The 19,188-nt window shown below is 41.3% G+C and overlaps 1 protein-coding gene across 5 annotated transcripts in view; it reads left to right on the top strand.

Moving 5' to 3' along the window:
* The window catches only part of FRY (FRY microtubule binding protein), a 440,002-nt gene that overhangs the window by 293,132 nt on the left and 127,682 nt on the right, over nucleotides 1–19,188 (top strand). For all 5 annotated transcript variants that reach the window (XM_058670891.1, XM_058670892.1, XM_058670888.1 and 2 more), the window contains 5 exons: nucleotides 2,611–2,782; nucleotides 3,847–3,979; nucleotides 6,651–6,758; nucleotides 15,726–15,984; nucleotides 17,272–17,454. In XM_058670891.1, coding sequence (XP_058526874.1) covers nucleotides 2,611–2,782; nucleotides 3,847–3,979; nucleotides 6,651–6,758; nucleotides 15,726–15,984; nucleotides 17,272–17,454 — 855 coding nt within the window. The remainder of the gene's footprint in view (nucleotides 1–2,610; nucleotides 2,783–3,846; nucleotides 3,980–6,650; nucleotides 6,759–15,725; nucleotides 15,985–17,271; nucleotides 17,455–19,188) is intronic.

Below are 19,188 nucleotides of genomic sequence, written 5' to 3'. Positions count from 1 at the left end.
TGTCATCTCTCTCTCTCTCTCTCTCTCTCTCTGTCTCTGTCTCTGTCTCTGTCACTCCCTCTAACTCTTTCAAGTAAATAAATTTTAAACGTTTTTTATGAAAAGCCTAACTGTAAAATCCAGTGCTATAAATCTTCCAGAAGACAAGAGAAAAATCATTGTGAGTTTTCAATTAGCCAAAACTTTTAGGACATGAAAATTTTAACAGAAAAACCTGAGTAATTGGTCATCATAAAAATAAAAATGTCTGCGCTTTAAAAGATAATAGGAAGGCACAGACTGTGACAAAATTGTTTACCAGTTACAGAGAGAAACCTGATACGATCTTGTCATTTGCAACAGCATGGATGATTGTGAAAGGCATGGAGATAGGCATAGACAAATTTTTTTTAAAAGGCATGATCTGAGCCATATGTCTGACCTAGAAAAGTGAATCTCACAGAAGTGGGGAATAGCATGATGTTTCCAGAGGCTGGAAGGGGTAAAAAAGGCAGCTGAGTAGGGAACAGTACTTAACAGGAACTAAGTTAGAATTAGTAGGAGAAAGGTGTTCTGAGATTGTGTTGTACATATCTAAACTGAATACTTCTATCCAGAATATGTAAAGAGCACACGCAGCTCAATAAGAAAATTACACAACTCGATTTTTAAGTAAACAAAATGGGCTTCTTCACAAAAGAAGTATCATTAAAAGTATCATTTAAAGTATCATTAAAATGATTTTATGAAACAACTAAATGTGGATTTCAAGTTATTTTACACAAAATAAACTTTATCTTGCAATTCCATTTTCTGTGATTTTGTGAAGTATTCTTGCAGTAATAGTTAATAGGACCATGAAAAGATATTCAACTTCATTAATAGTTGAGGAAATGAGATGTGCTGGGGAAAAAGATAAAGAATGCATATGATTGTGGTGTTAATGCAAAAAATTACAAAGCAATTTGAAAATTTCTTACAAAAGTAAACATATACCTACAGGAACTCCTCCCCAGAGTACTTATCCAGGGGAAATCACATGTCCACAAAAGTTTGTATGAGTATCTTGTAGGAGTTTTATTCTTCACCACTGAAATTATGAAAGCAAGTCATGTCTAAAAATTAGTGTATGCTGAGCAGTTTCTGAATCATCAATGCAATGGGATACCATTCAGCAATTAATAAGGCGTGAATGAATGGTCTGCACACCAGCATCTCAGGGGCAGTTCACTGAAGGAGAGCAGCCCAGACCAAGACCCAAAGGCTTTCTGCTGTGGAGTCCACACATGTGAAAGCACTAGGCGGTGATAGGGTTAGGGGACAAAGCTGATTACAGAGAGGCAGGAGGAAATGTAGGGGGATTGTACAGGTATTTGGATGTTGATGGTGATGGCAATAATCTGTATGGTTCTCAAAACTTACTTAGGCAACTACAAGGCACAAGTTTTTCTACACATGAATTCTATCTCCATAAATCTGACTTTCAAATACGAGGTGGATATTTGGACTGCCAATACGGATTTGCCAGCAATTATTTGTCAGCTATCTTCTTTAATCCTGATACCAATCCTAACCCTATGTGATTCAACAGTGTTATCTTCCTCATATTACAGAAAGGAAGCTGGTACTTGGACTTGGCAATGTTATATAATGTCCCAAGACAGACAAATTATAAACAGGAAGAAGTATGATGTAGAACTGTATTTGAGAAACTCAATAAATTATAATTACCATAATCATTAGTACTGATACATTATAAGATATATAAAATTAATATAATTATATGTATGTATGTAATCATATAACAACATATGGTTATATAATATAATTATAAAATCATAATTACTATTACTGATAATTATAAGGCTTTCTTCTGTAGGTAGTATATTTGGGAGCTTACTACTTTGTGAGGCTTGAAGACATCAGTGTAGGTGTTTTATATGTGGTTGTTCAAGGAAGTACGGGTGTGTTGATACCTTCTGATCTTCTCAGAGCAATGCTGTGGAGAGCAGCTGCCTTGCTAAGTCACCTGCCCACTCCACATGAAGCCTTATCGAAGCCCCAGGAAGATGAGCTCTGATCCTGAACAGCAATTCCTCTTTGACAACCACATGCTTTCATCAATATAGGTTCTGCAGCAGTGGCTTCCAAAAACTTATTCTCTAACTTTGCTGGTCTTTGTGGATCACAGTCAAGTCTGAGAATTAGATGTTAGCAGTTCTCATTTGGGACTCCGGGCATTTTATCTTGACATGTTAAAACATGTGTCATCTCCCTTCTTGGAGGCGTAAGAGCCTTTTGTTCACTTCCTTTGCCATTGGTTGCATCTGATCCAGTGGGTATCCACTATCCCCCTGAGATTCATTCAGCAATCCTGCACAAAATACAATTTCTGAGCATCTCCCACATGTCCTCCAAGCCTGATGAAAATCTCTCCAGCTGTTTTCTTGTGATGCAGCAACAAACACTGGCAGAAACTCAATGTCTTGTTCGTAAGATTAGCCTACACTTTGGTGCCTTTTAATGATGTTCTGACCTAGACCACAGGCTAATCTTCTCCATAAGACTAATGGTTTCATTCCGCTACAATCATTGGGCCTCTCCTTTCATCGTGAACATGTTGTCTTACAGAGAATGAACATTGGTTTACGGGCCTTCTTGGTAATAGCAGATAGCCTCCAGCAGAAAGATGGGGAGCCTCCCATGCCAGTGACTGGAGCTGTTCTTCCTTCCGGAAACACGTTGAGAGTGAAGAAAACATACTTAAGTAAAACGCTAACTGAAGAGGAAGCCAAAATGATAGGTAGGTTTCCAACATGTGTTTTAGCAGGGCCTTAAGCCTCTTAAATGACCAGTAGATAATGACTTTTCGCTGAGATGCATTTAAATCTTTACACAGTAGCTGTTGAAACATTCCAGAATTGATTGTTTTCATTGATTCATTCTGTGTTTTGTTTCACTGCCCTTTAAACTTCTTGGAACTTCCTGGTAAATACAAGGATTTTGCCATTTAAATGTAAGACTTTTTAACTATGGCTTTTGAAAACATCTACCATTGGTTACCTACATTTACAGTAACTTTGCAAAACATCTGTGTATTCTTGTAGGTAATCTCTCTTATAATTAATTTTTTGAATTCTTATGGCTCATTTCCTTTTTTTAAAAAATTTCAGTAGAATTAGTCCAACCTGTGCTTTAACCACCCTATGTCCTGTGGTTGTACTGTGAGTTTAACAAAATTGTATTTTTAACTTGGCCATCTTATTCCAAAAAAGGTGATTGTGTGTGTGTTTTCTTATGAAGTGCCCAAATTTAGAAAACTGCTACAAACTTTGTTATTTCCTGGATTCCAAAGACAAGAAGGATAAACATGCTGAAACTTTTTACTTTAAAATATTTAATCTTTAATGACACAGTGCCAAAGTAAGTTCCAATGATTTTAATGCAAGAGCAATAATGGTTAGTAATTATTTAATTGAGGTAGAGCTTTGTGTTTCATTTATTTTAACTTTTTTGCTGAAGTATTAGAATTCCTACTAATTTAAACTGAATGATTGTTTGGAAAGCATTCCCTCAGTGCAGGGCACAATAGAGGTGCTTTGAAAAGTTTATGGAAAATGCATGCTATGAAAAGCTCTGTGTGGACCTCTAAAGTTTTGCACTGAAAGCTTACCTTTTTATTTCCCACGGGCCTTCTGAGGTAGCATTCCATGCCAACAGGCCAGAGAGCGAATCTGATTCACTTCTTGTGCTTACAGAAGGCACTGATTGCACATCCTGACTAGATAACGTTAAAGGATGCATCTGCCACAATGCCACTGTTTGACAGATTTAGCCAAAGACTCAAGTGTAACACATGCTTTTCAGGAATGTCTTTATACTACTCTCAAGTACGAAAAGCAGTGGACAACATTTTGAGGCACCTTGATAAAGAAGTGGGGAGGTGTATGATGCTCACTAACGTGCAGATGTTAAACAAAGAGCCAGAAGACATGATCACGTGAGTACGATGGGAACTATTACCAATCAGGCATTACTTACTCAGAAGATGCAGATAGCAATTTTTTTTCTTTTAGTCTATGAAGTTCATTCTCATTGGAATCAAGAGTTCTAAGAAAATATTAAGGTTAGTCAAAAAAATACTTCATCAAGATTTGACTAACTATAAAAATAAGGTCTGAGATAGGTCTATTTTGGTTGCATCTCAGTGTCATTAGGCTAGGAAGTTAGACTATGGGGCCCATGGCTCATTTACTAGTCCACATTTTGCAGAAGTGACTGTTTCCAAGCTGCATCACAATCCATGTGAAAGAATGATATCGCCAAGTTACTAACATTCCAGCTTCATAAAATGCAGGTTGGTTGGTTTCTAGTGACAATCCCTGCTTAGTCGTTTCTGTGTCATCCATCTTAAGGAAGAATGAATCATTCTGAATGAGTTCTCCATGTGATAGAGCTGGACTTCATTCAAACTCCAGGCTTTGGTGGCCCTCGAGGAGTGAAACAACACGTGACAATCCTTGTTCACTATCTGTCTCTCTCCCTTTTTTTTTTTTAATCTCTGTCTCAGCATTGTAACTTAAAAAGTAAAACTGCTGCCTGCAGTGATGCAGGGACCCAAATGGGCACCTGTTCCCATCCCAACTGTTGTAGTTCTGATCCAGCTTCCTGATAATGCTTCTGGGAAAGCAGCAGAGAATGTATCGGTTGCTTGGGTCCCTGCCACTTACATGGAAGACCTGGCTGAAGTTCCTGGTTTCTGACATCAGCCTGGCCCTGTGCTGGCTTTTGTAGCCATTTGGGGACTGAACCAGCAAATGGTATCGATAATAAGTCTCTTTCTCATGTGTGTGTATCTGCCTGCCTATAACTCTGCCTTTCAAATAAATAAATTAAATCTTAAACAAAAAAGAAATTTAGAAAGAATAAGTGCTATGTGATAGAAACTCTGTAACTGATGAACAATAAAGAAAATTATATGTAATTAGTAAAATTTTTAAAATAATAAAAATAAATAGCAATAAGGAAATTAAAAGCTATGAAATAAAGCTATACAATTAGTAGACATCACAAGATAGAGGACCAAAACTATTGGACTCAAAACCAGAAAAGAAGCAGTTTTAAAGGTAAATGTGGATGTTCTAAGAAATACTCCACACTTTTTCTATGATGATTCTTTCTTTATTCATATTCAATCAGTCTTAAGATACCCCTCTTCAAATAGGGTGGAAAGATTTTTCATAGTAAACTTTAAAGCAGCTCCCTGGGTGGAAAATAACTCACAGTTTGATTTCTGAAACACTAAGGGAAATGTTAGAGAATCTGAGACGTGTTTAGGGAACAGGGCGAAGGCCACACAACACTGATGGGTGCAGTCATCTCAGCTGACGTCTGAGGTTGACCCACCAATTTCCCAAGCCCTGCTTAGGAGGTGAACTTCAACATTGCACATCCTGTGTTGCTCAGTCTTTATTCCTCAATCCATTTGTGGTTCATGCTAGCAGGATATTTTTTTTTCATTTAAGCATCTCAATAAATTTTCTAAAGTATGTTATTTTGGGGATTCTCATTGCTTTCCATAAAAGTCCAGAGAGCAGAGAGTATGGCAGGAGCCGGAAATCATGCATTGGTTGGTTTCTAATCTAGACTTGGAAATCTGGCAACATCTCCCTTAAGCTTCTGGCCAGTCAGGGTCATTCGTTTTCTGACAGATATGAAAATGGTTCCAAGCTGTTTAAAAAATCTGGTGAGCAAGCTAGGAGAGCTGTTGAAACTGGGAGTGAGAGTGAGGCTTTCGCGTTGTTGAGCTATCAAGAGGTCTCCCTGTAGACAGCTCTCCATGAGCTGGTTGGAAGACACTGCGCATTTCCTGCTTCTCATGAGTCCTCATCGAATTCACGCCAGAGGAGCTAGAAGGAGAAAACAATTCTGAAGACTTTCGCAAAAGCAGAGCATCTGAGAAGTCAACACTTGTTTTATTTTAGGTTCATTTTAATAAACTTAGCACACTAAAAAATGATGTCACAGAGCACAGTGGCCGTTTGGTTGTGCTCATTAGAGAGGATGAAGTCGGCTTGCTGGATTTTCATTCGGATCTTAGTCACTGTGCCAAAAGGAAATCGCTCCTATATGTCTGTGCTACTTTGCATTTCTTAAAAAGAAACTTTGAAAGATGCTGGTCTTCCATCTACTGCCTCACTTCGCAGGATCCTAAAACTCAAACAGGTCCCCACAGTTAGTGGTGGGGGCCCAAGTGACTGGGCCACTGTCTGCTGCTTTCACTGTGCACCAGCAAGAATCTGGATGTGAACCAGAGCAGCTTAGACGCAAACTGACACTCCAAGGATGAAATTGAAGAAACTAGGGCAAGTAAACCCAACAGAGCACATTACAGGCCCTTGCAGTTGAATTTCACATTCACATTCTATGATTGTACTAATTTAGTGCCAGTTTTCTAGATTTTTCTCAGAAGATTGAATCGTCAAAATGTAGATGATGCTGCTATATTGTCATTTAAGTTTCTTGAAAGAGTTCATGGGTGGCTTAATTTCTCCATGGAGGGTTTTGACAAAGTGATTGAGAATCTAATATTTATTCAAATAATCACATCTAATTTTTTTTAATTCTTACAATCTTTTGACCTACGTTGACATTTTGCCTTTGAATTCTAGGGGTGAGAGAAAGCCCAAAATCGATCTTTTCAGGACCTGTGTTGCTGCTATTCCTCGACTGCTTCCTGATGGGATGTCAAAACTTGAACTTATTGACTTGCTGGCTAGGTAGGTAAAAGCCATTGTAACTATTTGATAAAAATTGATGTTAACTCTTTTTCATGATTCCGTTAAAAATATATAGTGATTATAATATGCAAATATTTGTTAAATGTGTTATATTAGGTTATATTCCTGTCTGTATTTAAAATTCAATTTAGAGCAAATTTCTAAGCTCATGAAATAACTAAGGAGCCAACATCTGAACTTGTGCAAATTGGTGGCACCCAAGTGTGACCCATGAGTTTAGTGGGTAGGTAGAAGGGTAACTATGGACTGAGCAGCTCCTGAGATCCCCCTTGGGAGAAGGGGAAACTTGATGTGCCTGCTGCAGCCTACTTTTGCTTACTACAGTGAATACCTGAAGCAACTGATTTTGTAAAAAGAAGAGTTTATTTACTTCACAGTGTTGTGGGTTCAACTGCAAGGTGGGATAAGTACCTTGGTTCAGCACCTGCGGAGGGTGGCAGAGCCTGTGTGGAGGAAGAACCACATGGTAATCCAGGAAGGTGTCTCTCGAGCTGTATGACCAGCCCTCCAGAAGTTCACCTGAGGCCCACCTCCTTCCTAAACACCATTGCATGATGTTTCTGCCCACTTAGTGTCATTGACTTAGGATTGGGGGTTTAAATGTCTGCATTTTCAAGCTGTAGCACTGCCCTTTGAAAGGAGGCGGATTTCAGAGAAACTAAGTAACATTAGCAAAGGCATAGACACGTGGCCAGCCAGTGGGATGCTTCTGGCTGGCAAGAGCTCATCAGTGTCTGACTCCAGACTAAGCTCTCTGATCCCCACAAAGGGGATCCTAAACAGTTTCAGTACTTTGGAAACCTACCCCAAACCATATCTGTTACCCTCTTTACCCCTTCGAGAATGAGCAGTCCATCTAGAACCTGAAATTTACTTGCTTTGAATAAAGTGACCTCTTTGGAGGGTAAGCTTAGCTGTCTCCTGTTGATCTGAAATTCCCTTTGACAGGTTTGCATTCCTTTCATGTAAACCTCAAAAGTGACTTGTTACCTAAATATACAAGACAGAATCCTTAGATCCATGGGACGCATGGCATAAGGAAGAACCAAAGTCACCACTGATTCAGAATAAGAGTTCAGAAATCCATTGATGAAATAAAACTAGAGTCTTTATTCTTTAAAATTAGCAGAGACATTTGCGCTGATGAAGTTTTAATTAGGGAAATAACAGGAAAAATGGCATTTCAGTCTGCTAAATCTGAGAATGGTAGGTAAAGGGAAACCTGATGAATATTGACCAAATGAAAGCTGCATCATCTATGGCCTCGTTTATGCATCTTCAGCTATCCAGGAGTACATTTCGTATCAACACCAGATTAGTAATGCAGCTCCCATATGTTTCTGCGCGCACACAGTGGCCTCCTGAGGCCCGTGAGCATCACCCCAGAGCCTCCTGTATCTTCACTGTTGTGCTCACAGGTTGGGTTCCTCTAGTAATCAGCTCTGGCTGTCCAGTCCTATCTTTGGTCATCTGCTGTCGATCCCCATTCCTCTTTGTTCCACAAGTGAGCACAGCCATTTCTGTCTTCCCCAGGACCACTAGCACAAGGTTTACGCATCCTGTGATGTTTACAGAAGATCCATGAGCTCCAGAACCACTGTTTCCTACTTCATTACCCTCTGGCCAAAGCCCTGTACTTTTCTAGCAGGAGCTTGTCACCTATGTACCCCAGGACATGTTTGTTTGTTTTGTTTTGTTTTTACTGCCATGAGGCTGTGGCTCATTCTTCTTTCTTCCATTTCATTGTTCAGAACATACTTTAAAGGAGAATGTAAGGTTAAAAGCAAATTAGAATCTAGGGCCTAATTGTTAAGCCCCAGTAACAAAAATGTGACCAGAGTACATGGAAATAGCAGGAAAAGGGAGAAAATAAGAGATTTCCACTTCTCAGTAAAGAGAAAATCCAAGAGGAATAAAGGGTGGGTCTCCAGAAAACAATACAGTGGACATGGTGACTTGAATGAGCAGGAGAAAATAGACTAAGATACCACAAAGGTCATCCATGCTGACATTGAGCCTCACAGGATCAGGAAAGAGATGGACAATGAAGAAAAACTGAGTCAGGGGCCAAAAAGACTTAGAAACTGTAAGCCATGGACCATAGTTGGGAGGGTGGTGTGAGGAGATGTTTCTGGAAGATAGATCACATGTGTGAAAAGGTCCCTGTGGTCAGGTGAACTGATAAACCACTGCATGATCCTCCCGGACCACCAGAGAATGAGAGCCCATCCTCTGAAAAGGTGGAGGAAGCACACTGGTAGAGACAAGATAATGGAATCATCCAGAAGGCCTGCGCATCCCAACTCTGCCTGCCGTCACTTCCTCTGTGCAAGTTATCAGCCTGTCTCTTCCCATGGGTAAAATTGAGACAGTACCATGTGCCTTTGGGGACTGATGATGGTGCTAAATAGCACCGGGAATATTTGCTTTTGGTTACTGGAGGGAAAGGGGTGTCTTCAGGGAAGTCAGTCATCAGTTACACTGAGGTAGAACAGGTGTCAGTTTCCTTAGTGAAAGTGTCACTGCTGGTTAGATTCAGGAAGACCTCTGATATACCGAGTTTGTAAAATGGCACACATCCTTCAAGTGAAATCCCCGATGCCCTTTTGTGATGAATCTGTATAGGAGGCTCTTCCCTTTGGAATCACCTTGCTAGTAACTGGGCACACAGGAGTATGCAGGCCATGGTGCCAGGCATGCAGGGAGGGAGTTCTGCTAGACGTGATGGAATGTCCATCCTATTTCTAGCACGTCCTGTTTATGATTGCGTGCAATCTTAGGATGCCCAAAGGTGAATGCTGTTTTATTGAGAGCAAAGAACAACAATCAAAAAATCCTTGAGAATTCTAGAAAATTACTGGACTATATGGGAAACTCGTGAAGAAGCCTTTCATGGGTTTTAAAGGAAGCCGGAGGTTTCTTCTAGTCAGAGGGATGTGAGAACTTTTGTTTCAGATGGTTTATACTCACATCCGTGATCCCTTTTGAACCTGAAAAACTTGGCTTTCTTCACCATTGGCCACAGAAGACTAAAGCTGACCTGGGCCCTCTGGCCCTCCTAGCTCGGTTCCCTGTTACCTTTAAGATGTGTCCTCTGTTATCACACCGAGGCTTTTCCAGTAAAGTAAAATACCACAGATGCTCACACCTCTGGCTGACCTTGTTGTGGCCAATAGGTAAATGGCCTGTGGAATGGAGCAGGCCACCCTCCCTGTCCTAGCTACTAAGTTACTGACTTTCTACACATTGTCCAGCCGGCATTATGAGCCAAGAACCTTCCTAGGGAAGCTCTGAGAGCTGTGCAGCCCTTCCTGTCAGCATGTAAGCTCCCTGGGGGTGCCTCCTTCCCACTTGTAGCAGAGCCTACATTGCTCTCTTGTCTATATCTTTACATAGAAGCAGGAGCTCGCTTCTCCGCCAGGCAGTTGCCACTTTCTCTCTGGCTCCTCTCCCAGATGTTTCCTGCTTCATCTCTGACCCCTGGATCGGCCTTTTCCCCAACACCCCACACACTCCTGCCTCTACTCGCTTCCTGGAGCCCCACGTACACAGTGAGGCTTTACTGCTCAGTGTTTTCTCTCCCCTTTCCAGACAATCACCTTGTGATATAGTGAGAACTAAATGCATGCAGACCATTTAGGATGAGCCCTCCTATCCAATCAGGGCATAGTAAATGTGGGTTGCTACTTTGGGGCATCTTCACAGACCATGCTCTGCAGCACATCTTTCTACGTTATTGTTAGGTGAGCTGGTTACATAAACATTTTCAGATAAGGAGATTGACTTCATAGAGTAAATAAAGATGCTTGCCTAAATTCACATAATTTTCCTGAAATCAGATATCCATGGTTTTATGCAAAATCAGTGAATATCTTTCTGTGCAATATTTTCTACCACTTGTGGATATTTCTAAGATAATGCATATGTCAACTCCTTGATCTTCTAAAGTATCTGAATATTTAACATTTATGCTGCCTCATGTTACAGTGCATTTCGCATTGGTAGAGGTGGTTAGTTGTTCTGAGTAGCTAAGAAGGAAGTAGACTCAATTGTACTTTTGTATTGCCCCAGTCATTCGCTTCAATATCCTTTCAATCGAGTGCAGCTCAATACTTTGTAAGTATATGGAGTCTGTTCTGTAATCCCCACTCCCAGAAGAAATTGTTGTCATTGTTGGTGAGCCAGTGCAAGGGGACAGCATGTTGGTGTGCAAGCCAATTCTTTTGGAAACCCTGAGCTTCACCTTGGAACCTTTGCTCTGCTGCCCTCAGCAGCTTTAGGAGGCTGTAGATTCCATGCCTTTCGAATAACCTGTGGTTCTTCTTGGCATTGTTTAGAGGAGGGCGTTTCTTTCATTGACCTTTTCTTCTGAGTAAAGTTTATAAACTTGAACTTAACCCCTCTGCTCAGTGCTTCCAATGCCAGCAGCATGGGAGGGACCGCTGCAATTGATGTTGACAGTGCTGAATTATTTTGGTATGTTTCATTGCTGTGTCCTTGTGGGAGCCTCTTGAACCCCCTTAGCAGTTTTATTTACATACATGTATGCATCTTAAATTCTGGGAGCCAGAGCAGCTTCTTAGATAAAGTGCCTGAGGGCCTGGCGCCATAGCCTAGCCACTAAAGTCCTTACCTTGCATGCAGCCGCCAAGATCCCATATGGGTGCCAGTTCATATCCCAACTGCTCCTCTTCCTGTTTGTGACCTGGGAAAACAGTCAAGGATGGCCCAATGTCTTGGGACCCAAAACCCCCATGGGGGATCTGGAAAAAGCTCTAGGTTCTTGGGTTCAGATCAGCTCAGCTCTGGCTGTTGCGGCCACTTGGGGAATGAGTCAGCGGAAAGGAGATCTTCCTCTTTGTCTTTCTTCCTTTCTGTATATCTGACTTTCCAATTAAAAAAAAAATCTTTAAAAACAAAAAAGTGCCTGAGTCCTCCAAGCTAGTCACATTTCTACCTGGTTGTTTTCTCATACAGCCTCTGCTGTCTGTTGCAGTTGTTGTCGCCAAACCTGAGTTGTTTTTGTTAGCATTGCACCTGTTAATGTTGCAGTCAAGGCCTATTCTTGCTTCTGCGGTCCAGTTTCCCTGTGGGATGGCCTAACTGGGAGCTGGGAAACTCCTTGCTCCTTACCTCCATCTGAAGTAGGGGCAACCCTGCCTGCAGATCCTGAGTACTCAGACTGGGTCAGATGTCTCTCACATTGAATTCTCAGTCTTCCCTTCTGCTTTAGTTAGCTGTGTTGTGCTTCATTGTGTTAAATCATATGTGTTTCATAAGAGGATCTTTGATCGTCAGCTTTAAATCAGTGTAAGAATGAGAAAGATGTGGGTGAAGGACATAACTCCCAGTTTTCCATTCATGGGCTTTAAGGAACTACCGTGGGGATGTCTCACCCACGCCTCTCACCACCACCACCACTACCACCCCGCCTTCTCACCCCTTCCCCTTGCTGATGGCTGCACAGACTTACCTTAATGGCTCATGGGCCTTTAATTTCGATTCCTTGACCAGCCTAGCCTTGTTCTCTAGACATTCCACTTTCAAGATCAGCTAGGCTTCTGATCCCTAAAGCCCTTTCCCCTCGCTAGTCCTGTGTCTTCATCCTTCAGGAATCCTTTTATGACCCTTCACTTCATCATGTACATGAACACCGTCATGCCAGGAAGTAGTCATCTGGAATAATAAGCACCACGTAGCCCAGGGGCTCACAGGGGACTTGCGATGATCCTGCCCAGTTGTGGGTTTAAAACTAAAACAGATTTGGGTGGTAGATTATGCATGAGAGCAAAGTTACAGGAATTGCAGAATTAATCTCATTTACAAGGCGGTGAAAGTATCTGGCCCTTACGTAAAGGCCCATTTAAATAGACAGCAACATGGCTTGTATTCCTGGTACAGGGCTACAGTCATGATTATATTGCTTTCAGAGGGTAGGAGGCTTCAACAACAGAAACTGTTGTACTGATTGTGGAGATCACGGTGCAGATGGAGTTGCTTGCTTCTGACATTGAGCGAGAATCTGTTCCTGGCCCCTCTCCTAGCATCGGATGCTTGCTGGCAGTCTTTTCATTTATTTTTTGAGATTTATTGATTTATTTTATATGAAGTGTAGAGTGACAAAAAGGGATTAACAAGGAGGATTTTTTTATCCATGGTCCACTCCCCAAATGCCTGATGCAGCCAGGACTAAACCAGGTCAAAACCAGGAGCTCCATCTGAGTGTTCTACGTGGACAGCAGGAAGCCAGGTACTTGGGTCATCATTTGCAGCCTCCAGGAACCTTGATCTGAAGCACTTAACACAACTACCTGTCCAAAAATGGGAATTTCTTGCCCATGGAAGCTTATTTTCTGACATTAAGGATTGCAAATTATCCATGCAGTAAAGAACTATAGTAAACTTAAGAACAGGCAACAACTTTAAATGCTTTTCACAAACCAGCATTTTCAAACTGTGGACTGTAAAGATGACTCAGAGCTGTTCCGGCAGTGGGTCTGTTTCCCAAACAAGTGGGCTTTGGGCATTTGAACGGAGCAGCTCAGAGAGAGAGAGTGTAAGTATAAGGAATCTGAATAATTATGGAGGCTGGTAACTTCAAGGTATGTAGGGCAAACCATCAGGATAGAGACCCAGAAGAGCCAAGCTACCAGCTGGTAGAAGACTGTCCACAGTAGAACCAGGAAAAAGAAAAGGTGCAGAGTCAGCCTGACCCAGCCCTGGCTTTTACAGGTATGGGGGTGGAGGGCAGAACAGCAAATGAAAGCTCTCATTGTGTGTGTGTGTGTGTGTGTGCTTGATTTCCAAATTAAATACATTTTAAAATCATTTTTCACTTAAAAAAATACCTTCTCACAGAAACACACAGAATATCAGGACACAAATATCAGGACACTGTCCCAGCCAAGTTGACACATGAAATGAACCATCTTGAAATTATATAAAACGTTGAAAAAAAAAAAAAAAACATGTCTTGTGCTGATTGAAATAGAGGAAGCTGAGAACTTGTGCTTTAGACAACCTGTCATTACAACTCTTAGTGTAAGCCCTCTCTGTTTTCTCTCAGCGATCCCGACCTATTTAGTAACTATAGATTAAGTTGTCTAAAGCTGGTCTGAGGAATAAGCATGGATCTTCCTTTTCAGTAGCCCTGTAAAACATTTTGTACTATAAAGACAGGAAATATATTCCCTGGCTCAGGAAACGTCTGCCCACTGAAGAGCTTTGCATCTGACTTATACAATTTCAATATCCTTTATCGTAAATGGGGAATGGAAGTATTTCAAAGTTTTATATATTTGAGGACTGGGGACTATTTTTGTTTGTACAATAAAATATCTTGATAATGAGACCCAAATCTAAATTACCAAGCCTCATTTTTTGTATTTATTATCCACCAAGCCAGCCTAAAGTGATTTCATGCAATATTTTTAGTGTGCCTGTATCTAAACTGTGGTCCCATCACATAAGGCCAGGTGTGGAATTTTCCACTTTTGTTCTCATGATACTGCTGAAAAAATGGTGGATTTTTGAATTTTGGTGCATTTCTGGTTTTGAATTCTCAGGTTAGGGACGTGCAACTTTGGTTGTCAAATCTAGTCCAATTAGTATACTTCATGGTTTAGAGAATTGAATAATGAGTCTCCTTATCAAATCAAACTTTTAAAATACTTTAATAATATGTAAGTGGAACAACTTCTACTAGACTTACTCTGGGGAGAGATTCTGTATTAAGGAATCCTGGCTGTCTTTCATAGTTACCAGGTGAGTTTGATCAAATTCCTTAGCCAAGCTGCCCACAACACCCTTCTTCTTTGTTGGTGATCATTTTGGCCATGTTTATAAGGGTACCCATTGAATCAATCGCCGCCTTCTTGCACACATCCAGGCCACTCAGTCTTAGAAATTCTATCTTCCAAATGGCTTTGATTTTCATCTCTCACTTCCTCACTGTTTCCTTGCTGTCATTGTTTGTTTCCTTGCTGTCATTGTTTGTTTCCTGAATCTTGGCAGTTACCTACTAGCTGGTCCCTAGCCTCAGTCTTGTTCATTCAGCAAAGTATCATCCCCTTTCCTGCCAAATTCTCTTTTCTCAACTCACTTGAATCCCATTTCTTCCACTGTAGCTTTCCAAGTGAAGCTTACTTTCTTCTAATAAGAAACTTTTTTAATTTATTCATTAATTACATTGTATCAGGTGACACAGTTTCATAGGTACTGCTCACCACCATCACTGTACATGGATCATTTCTGAGACCTTCATAACAGTTAGAAAATACAGCTGCAGGCCTGGAGTAGTAGCCTAGCAGCTATAATCCTCGCCTTGAAAGCGCCAGGATCCCATATGGGCGCCGGTTCTAATCCTGGCAGTCCTGCTTCCCATCCAGCTCCCTCCTTGTGGCCTGGGAAAGCAGTCAAGGATGGCCCAAAGCCTTGGGACTGTGCACCCGCATGGGAGACCCAGAAGAAGCTCCTGGCTCCTGGCTTTGGATCAGTGCAGCTCTGGCTGTTGCAGTCACTTGGAGAATGAATCAATGGACAGAAGATCTTCCTCTCTGTCTCTCCTCCTCACTGTATATCTGTCTTTGAAATTAAAAAACAATTACAGCCACAGTGAGTGGCCCCTTTCACAAAAGAGATCTGAAGCTTAGCAAGACTGAGTAGCAAGTCCAAGGTCCCATGGTCAAGGAGCTGACAAAGGACTGGAGCAAGGCACTCCCTCTGGGTCTCCCACACGGTTGGCTGTGACCTCTATGTGGGTGCTTCAAGAAGTTTGTGGAAAAAAGAGAGTTAAAAGATAAATTTATTTTCATGAAAGAAAAGGTTTGAAATCCATGTGTGGTTTTTTTCATACTATGAATTTTTGACACCGTCTGCTACCTGTTATTTTGTAGATATAGGAGAAAAACAAATGAAGTAGATGGTTTTCTTTTACTTACTTTATAGGCTTTCCATTCATATGGACGATGAGCTGCGACATATTGCCCAAAATTCTCTTCAGGGTTTACTGGTCGATTTCTCAGACTGGAGAGAGGATGTGCTATTTGGCTTTACCAACTTCCTGCTCCGAGAGGTCAACGACATGCATCACACCCTTCTTGATTCCTCCCTCAAGTTACTGCTGCAGCTCCTGACCCAGTGGAAGCTGGTCATCCAAACGCAAGGAAAGGCCTATGAACAAGCCAATAAAATCCGCAATTCAGAGGTAAGTTTCACACACTCCCTAGCAGTGGAAACTCCTTTAGGTCCCCCTCTGGGAGTGAGTAGCAACCCAGGGAGCCTTTGCAGTTTACTGAGGAACTGCTTCTGGCTTTGCTGAATGCTGACTGAAAAACTCAGGCTTCATGTCCCAACAAAGTTAGATTTTTAAGACTAACCAGGCCACTTCGGGAGTAGAATTAGGTTGGGTTTGTTTGTTTGCCTGATTATAAATTGATTCTCAAGCTAAAATGAATATAGGCTATGAAGCTGGAGTTAGATATAGATACCAATATGGAACATGGATTTTTGAAAGCTAACTGATGTCCAGTGTTTGAAGTTTTCCTGGTCAGCAGCATCTTGGCTGCTTTGACCAATATGCACAGGAAGGAAGTGCAACCTTGCAGTTCCCTGTGCCTTTCATGCCTGGGGCCTGCATGCTAAAAAATAATGGCAAAATCTTGGAGAGCAGGTTGAGGAGGACTGTTGACAGGGGAGAACCAGGGTCTTCGATGCCAACCAGTGAGTTGGTGAGGATCCTGAACAGATGGAGAGTCAAGGATCTGTCCGGAGGTGAGCATGGCAGACGGATGGAGGTCTATGGAGCCTCAAGGCAGCACAGGGAGTGGGGAGGACCCCAGATGGGCAGACATCAGAGGGAAGCTGCAGTCCCCCTCCTTCCTTACATTCTTCAAATGCCAAAAATGCTAGACAGACAAAGGAAGATATGCTATTAAAATACGCTTGTAAAAGCAAAACAGAAACGAAGGAGAAATCTCCCTTGAAGCCTGACTTCCCCTTGCTTCAGATCAACTTGGATCTAGCAGTTGGGAAAAGTTTAAGACCCTTCTGGACAATGTGCCAAATTTAGATTAGAACCCAAGAGGCAGACAAATAAGCACGTCTGAAGAGAAAGTAAATGTTCAAGCTCAGCTTCCTAGTATCCAGAAGTCTACAGGAAACTCAAGTGAAAACCAGTCAGTCTGTTTTGTATGTGCGGTGGAATCCCAAGTGATATGGACAGAAGCAGTTGCGTTTCTAATACTGTTAACCGCCTTTGAAAAGTTCTTTCTCAGCAGAGGTAACAGATGGTCACAAATGATCTGAGAGAGAAAAAAGAAAAGGAGCTAGGACAGTTCATGAATAATGATGAATTCATCTTGTCTGGGTCTAAGCCATTGTCATTTAAGTTTTACACGATGAAGTATTACAAAAGATCTGTGTATCAGTATTTTCTGCTTCTTCCATTGTTACTTTTTGCTGAATGTAGCATATTGTTCTTGTTACATGGCAGCTAATCCCAAATGGTTCGAGCCACAGAATTCAGGCGGAGCGAGGCCCTCACTGCAGTGTCCTGCATGCCGTGGAAGGGTTTGCCTTGGTGTTGCTCTGCAGCTTCCAGGTGGCCACACGCAAGCTGTCTGTCTTAATACTCAAGGAGATCCGAGCTTTATTTGTTGCCCTGGGTCAGCCTGAGGTATGGATTCTTCTGAATTTTTCCAATCTTTGTCTTCAAACTGTTTTGAAATGTAGACCTAAAATTACAAATAATATATTATTATTTCATGTTCTTGTATGTCCTATATGTTATCTAAAATTACTCATTTTGAATTTTTTTTACATATGTTATTTTAAAGATAGAGTGTCCGGGAGCATAAGAAAGGGAGGGAGGGGAAAGACCTCCTAACCACTGGTTCTCTCCCCCATTGGCCATAGCTGTCAGAGCTGCAGCAGGTCAAAGCCAGCAGCCTGGAATTACATCTGGTCTCCCACATGGATTGTAGAGGCCCAAGCTATTAGTCCACCTTTCCAAAGCACATTTCAGGGAGATACGTTTCCATTGTTTCCCAAAGCACATTAACAGGGAGCTCATGAGAAGTGGAATAGCCAGGACTGGAACCCATGCTTAAGTGGCATTTTTGCACTGCTGTTCCTAATTTGATATTCCACAAGGTTGGTCCCAAATGCTTGGCCTTTAATTGTGCAGTAACATTCATAATCTACTAAAGACATATCCCATATATCAAGAGCAATAAAAATATTCTTGGGTTAATTTTGGTTCTGGATCATTATCTTTATAGTGTTAGCATATACTTATGAAAGAAGATATATGAAGAATAATGTTGGAAAAAGAGTTTACCCCATTGAAATAATCGAGGTAACAGACTGGCTGATGAAAAGTTGTATAATCTCAGTGAAGGAAGAAAAATGGCTTTACAAGGACATGTCCTCTTGAGATGGGAGAAAGAAGCCTGTTACTAAGCATGATCGAGTTTGGCTAAACTTCCTGAATCAAGAGCTGCACACATAGTTAAGGTGTTGTGGCTTAGCCAGTTGTTAAGGGTTGCCAAACCTTATCTATAAGTTGTTGAAAGACACACAGATTGACTTACGTCATGTCATTCTTCAGAAAAACGTCACTTTCTAGCCGTGTTTTAAACTACAAATGATTGTTTTACCATTCTCAAAATTGTCCACAGTACTACAAAGCATTTGCAAACCTCTCACATTCCTTTTTATAATCTTGGCTATAGATAGCTCTGTTGTATTTCAGGACCATTTCTCCAATTTATGATCAATGTGTCACTCAAGACATGCTCCATTTTAGAAGCTGCCCCTGTGTTTCAGATGATGCAATAATGACAGTAGGAATTACTATGTGTATGTTGGACACTGTGCTAAATGCTTCCTACTTAGACCTTGTTTTGTGATAACAGAACAATGCCATTGTTATTATCCCAATGCACAGATTGTGAGACTAAAGTTCAGAGAGGTTCATGCCAAAGTCAGCAGTGAAGATGTGATAGGTGCCCCTGAACACCTGCTTACTGCTGTTCACTGGGCAGCTTCAAGGGTGTCACTCGTGTGTTCCTTTCTCTAGCAGCCAACTTTGTTAAATCATCCTCATTTATACAAGAATACAGACATTCCAAGGTTTTCCTATAAAGCTTAGCACTTAGTTTTATATTTACAAATTTCTCTGTAAGTAAATGATAGGAAGTGATTATGTAATTCATATATCAAAAGTCATCTAAAATGTTTGTGGAAAGGAGAGCTACAGGCTGAGGCTGGAGCAGCTAGTTGGTGTGGCAGCGAAGACACCTCTTGAGCTACCTACATCTCATATCAAGAGTGTCTGGATTCAAGTCCTGGCTCTGCTTCTGACTCTAGCATCCTGCTAATGCATGCCCTGGTTGGGGCAGCCAGGGTA

The sequence above is a fragment of the Ochotona princeps genome, chromosome 12 (genome assembly GCF_030435755.1).
Source record: "Ochotona princeps isolate mOchPri1 chromosome 12, mOchPri1.hap1, whole genome shotgun sequence".
Classification (NCBI taxonomy): Eukaryota; Metazoa; Chordata; class Mammalia; order Lagomorpha; family Ochotonidae; genus Ochotona; species Ochotona princeps.
The sequence above is the reverse complement of the archived record's forward strand: the minus strand, read 5'-3'. Positions and strand labels throughout refer to the sequence as shown.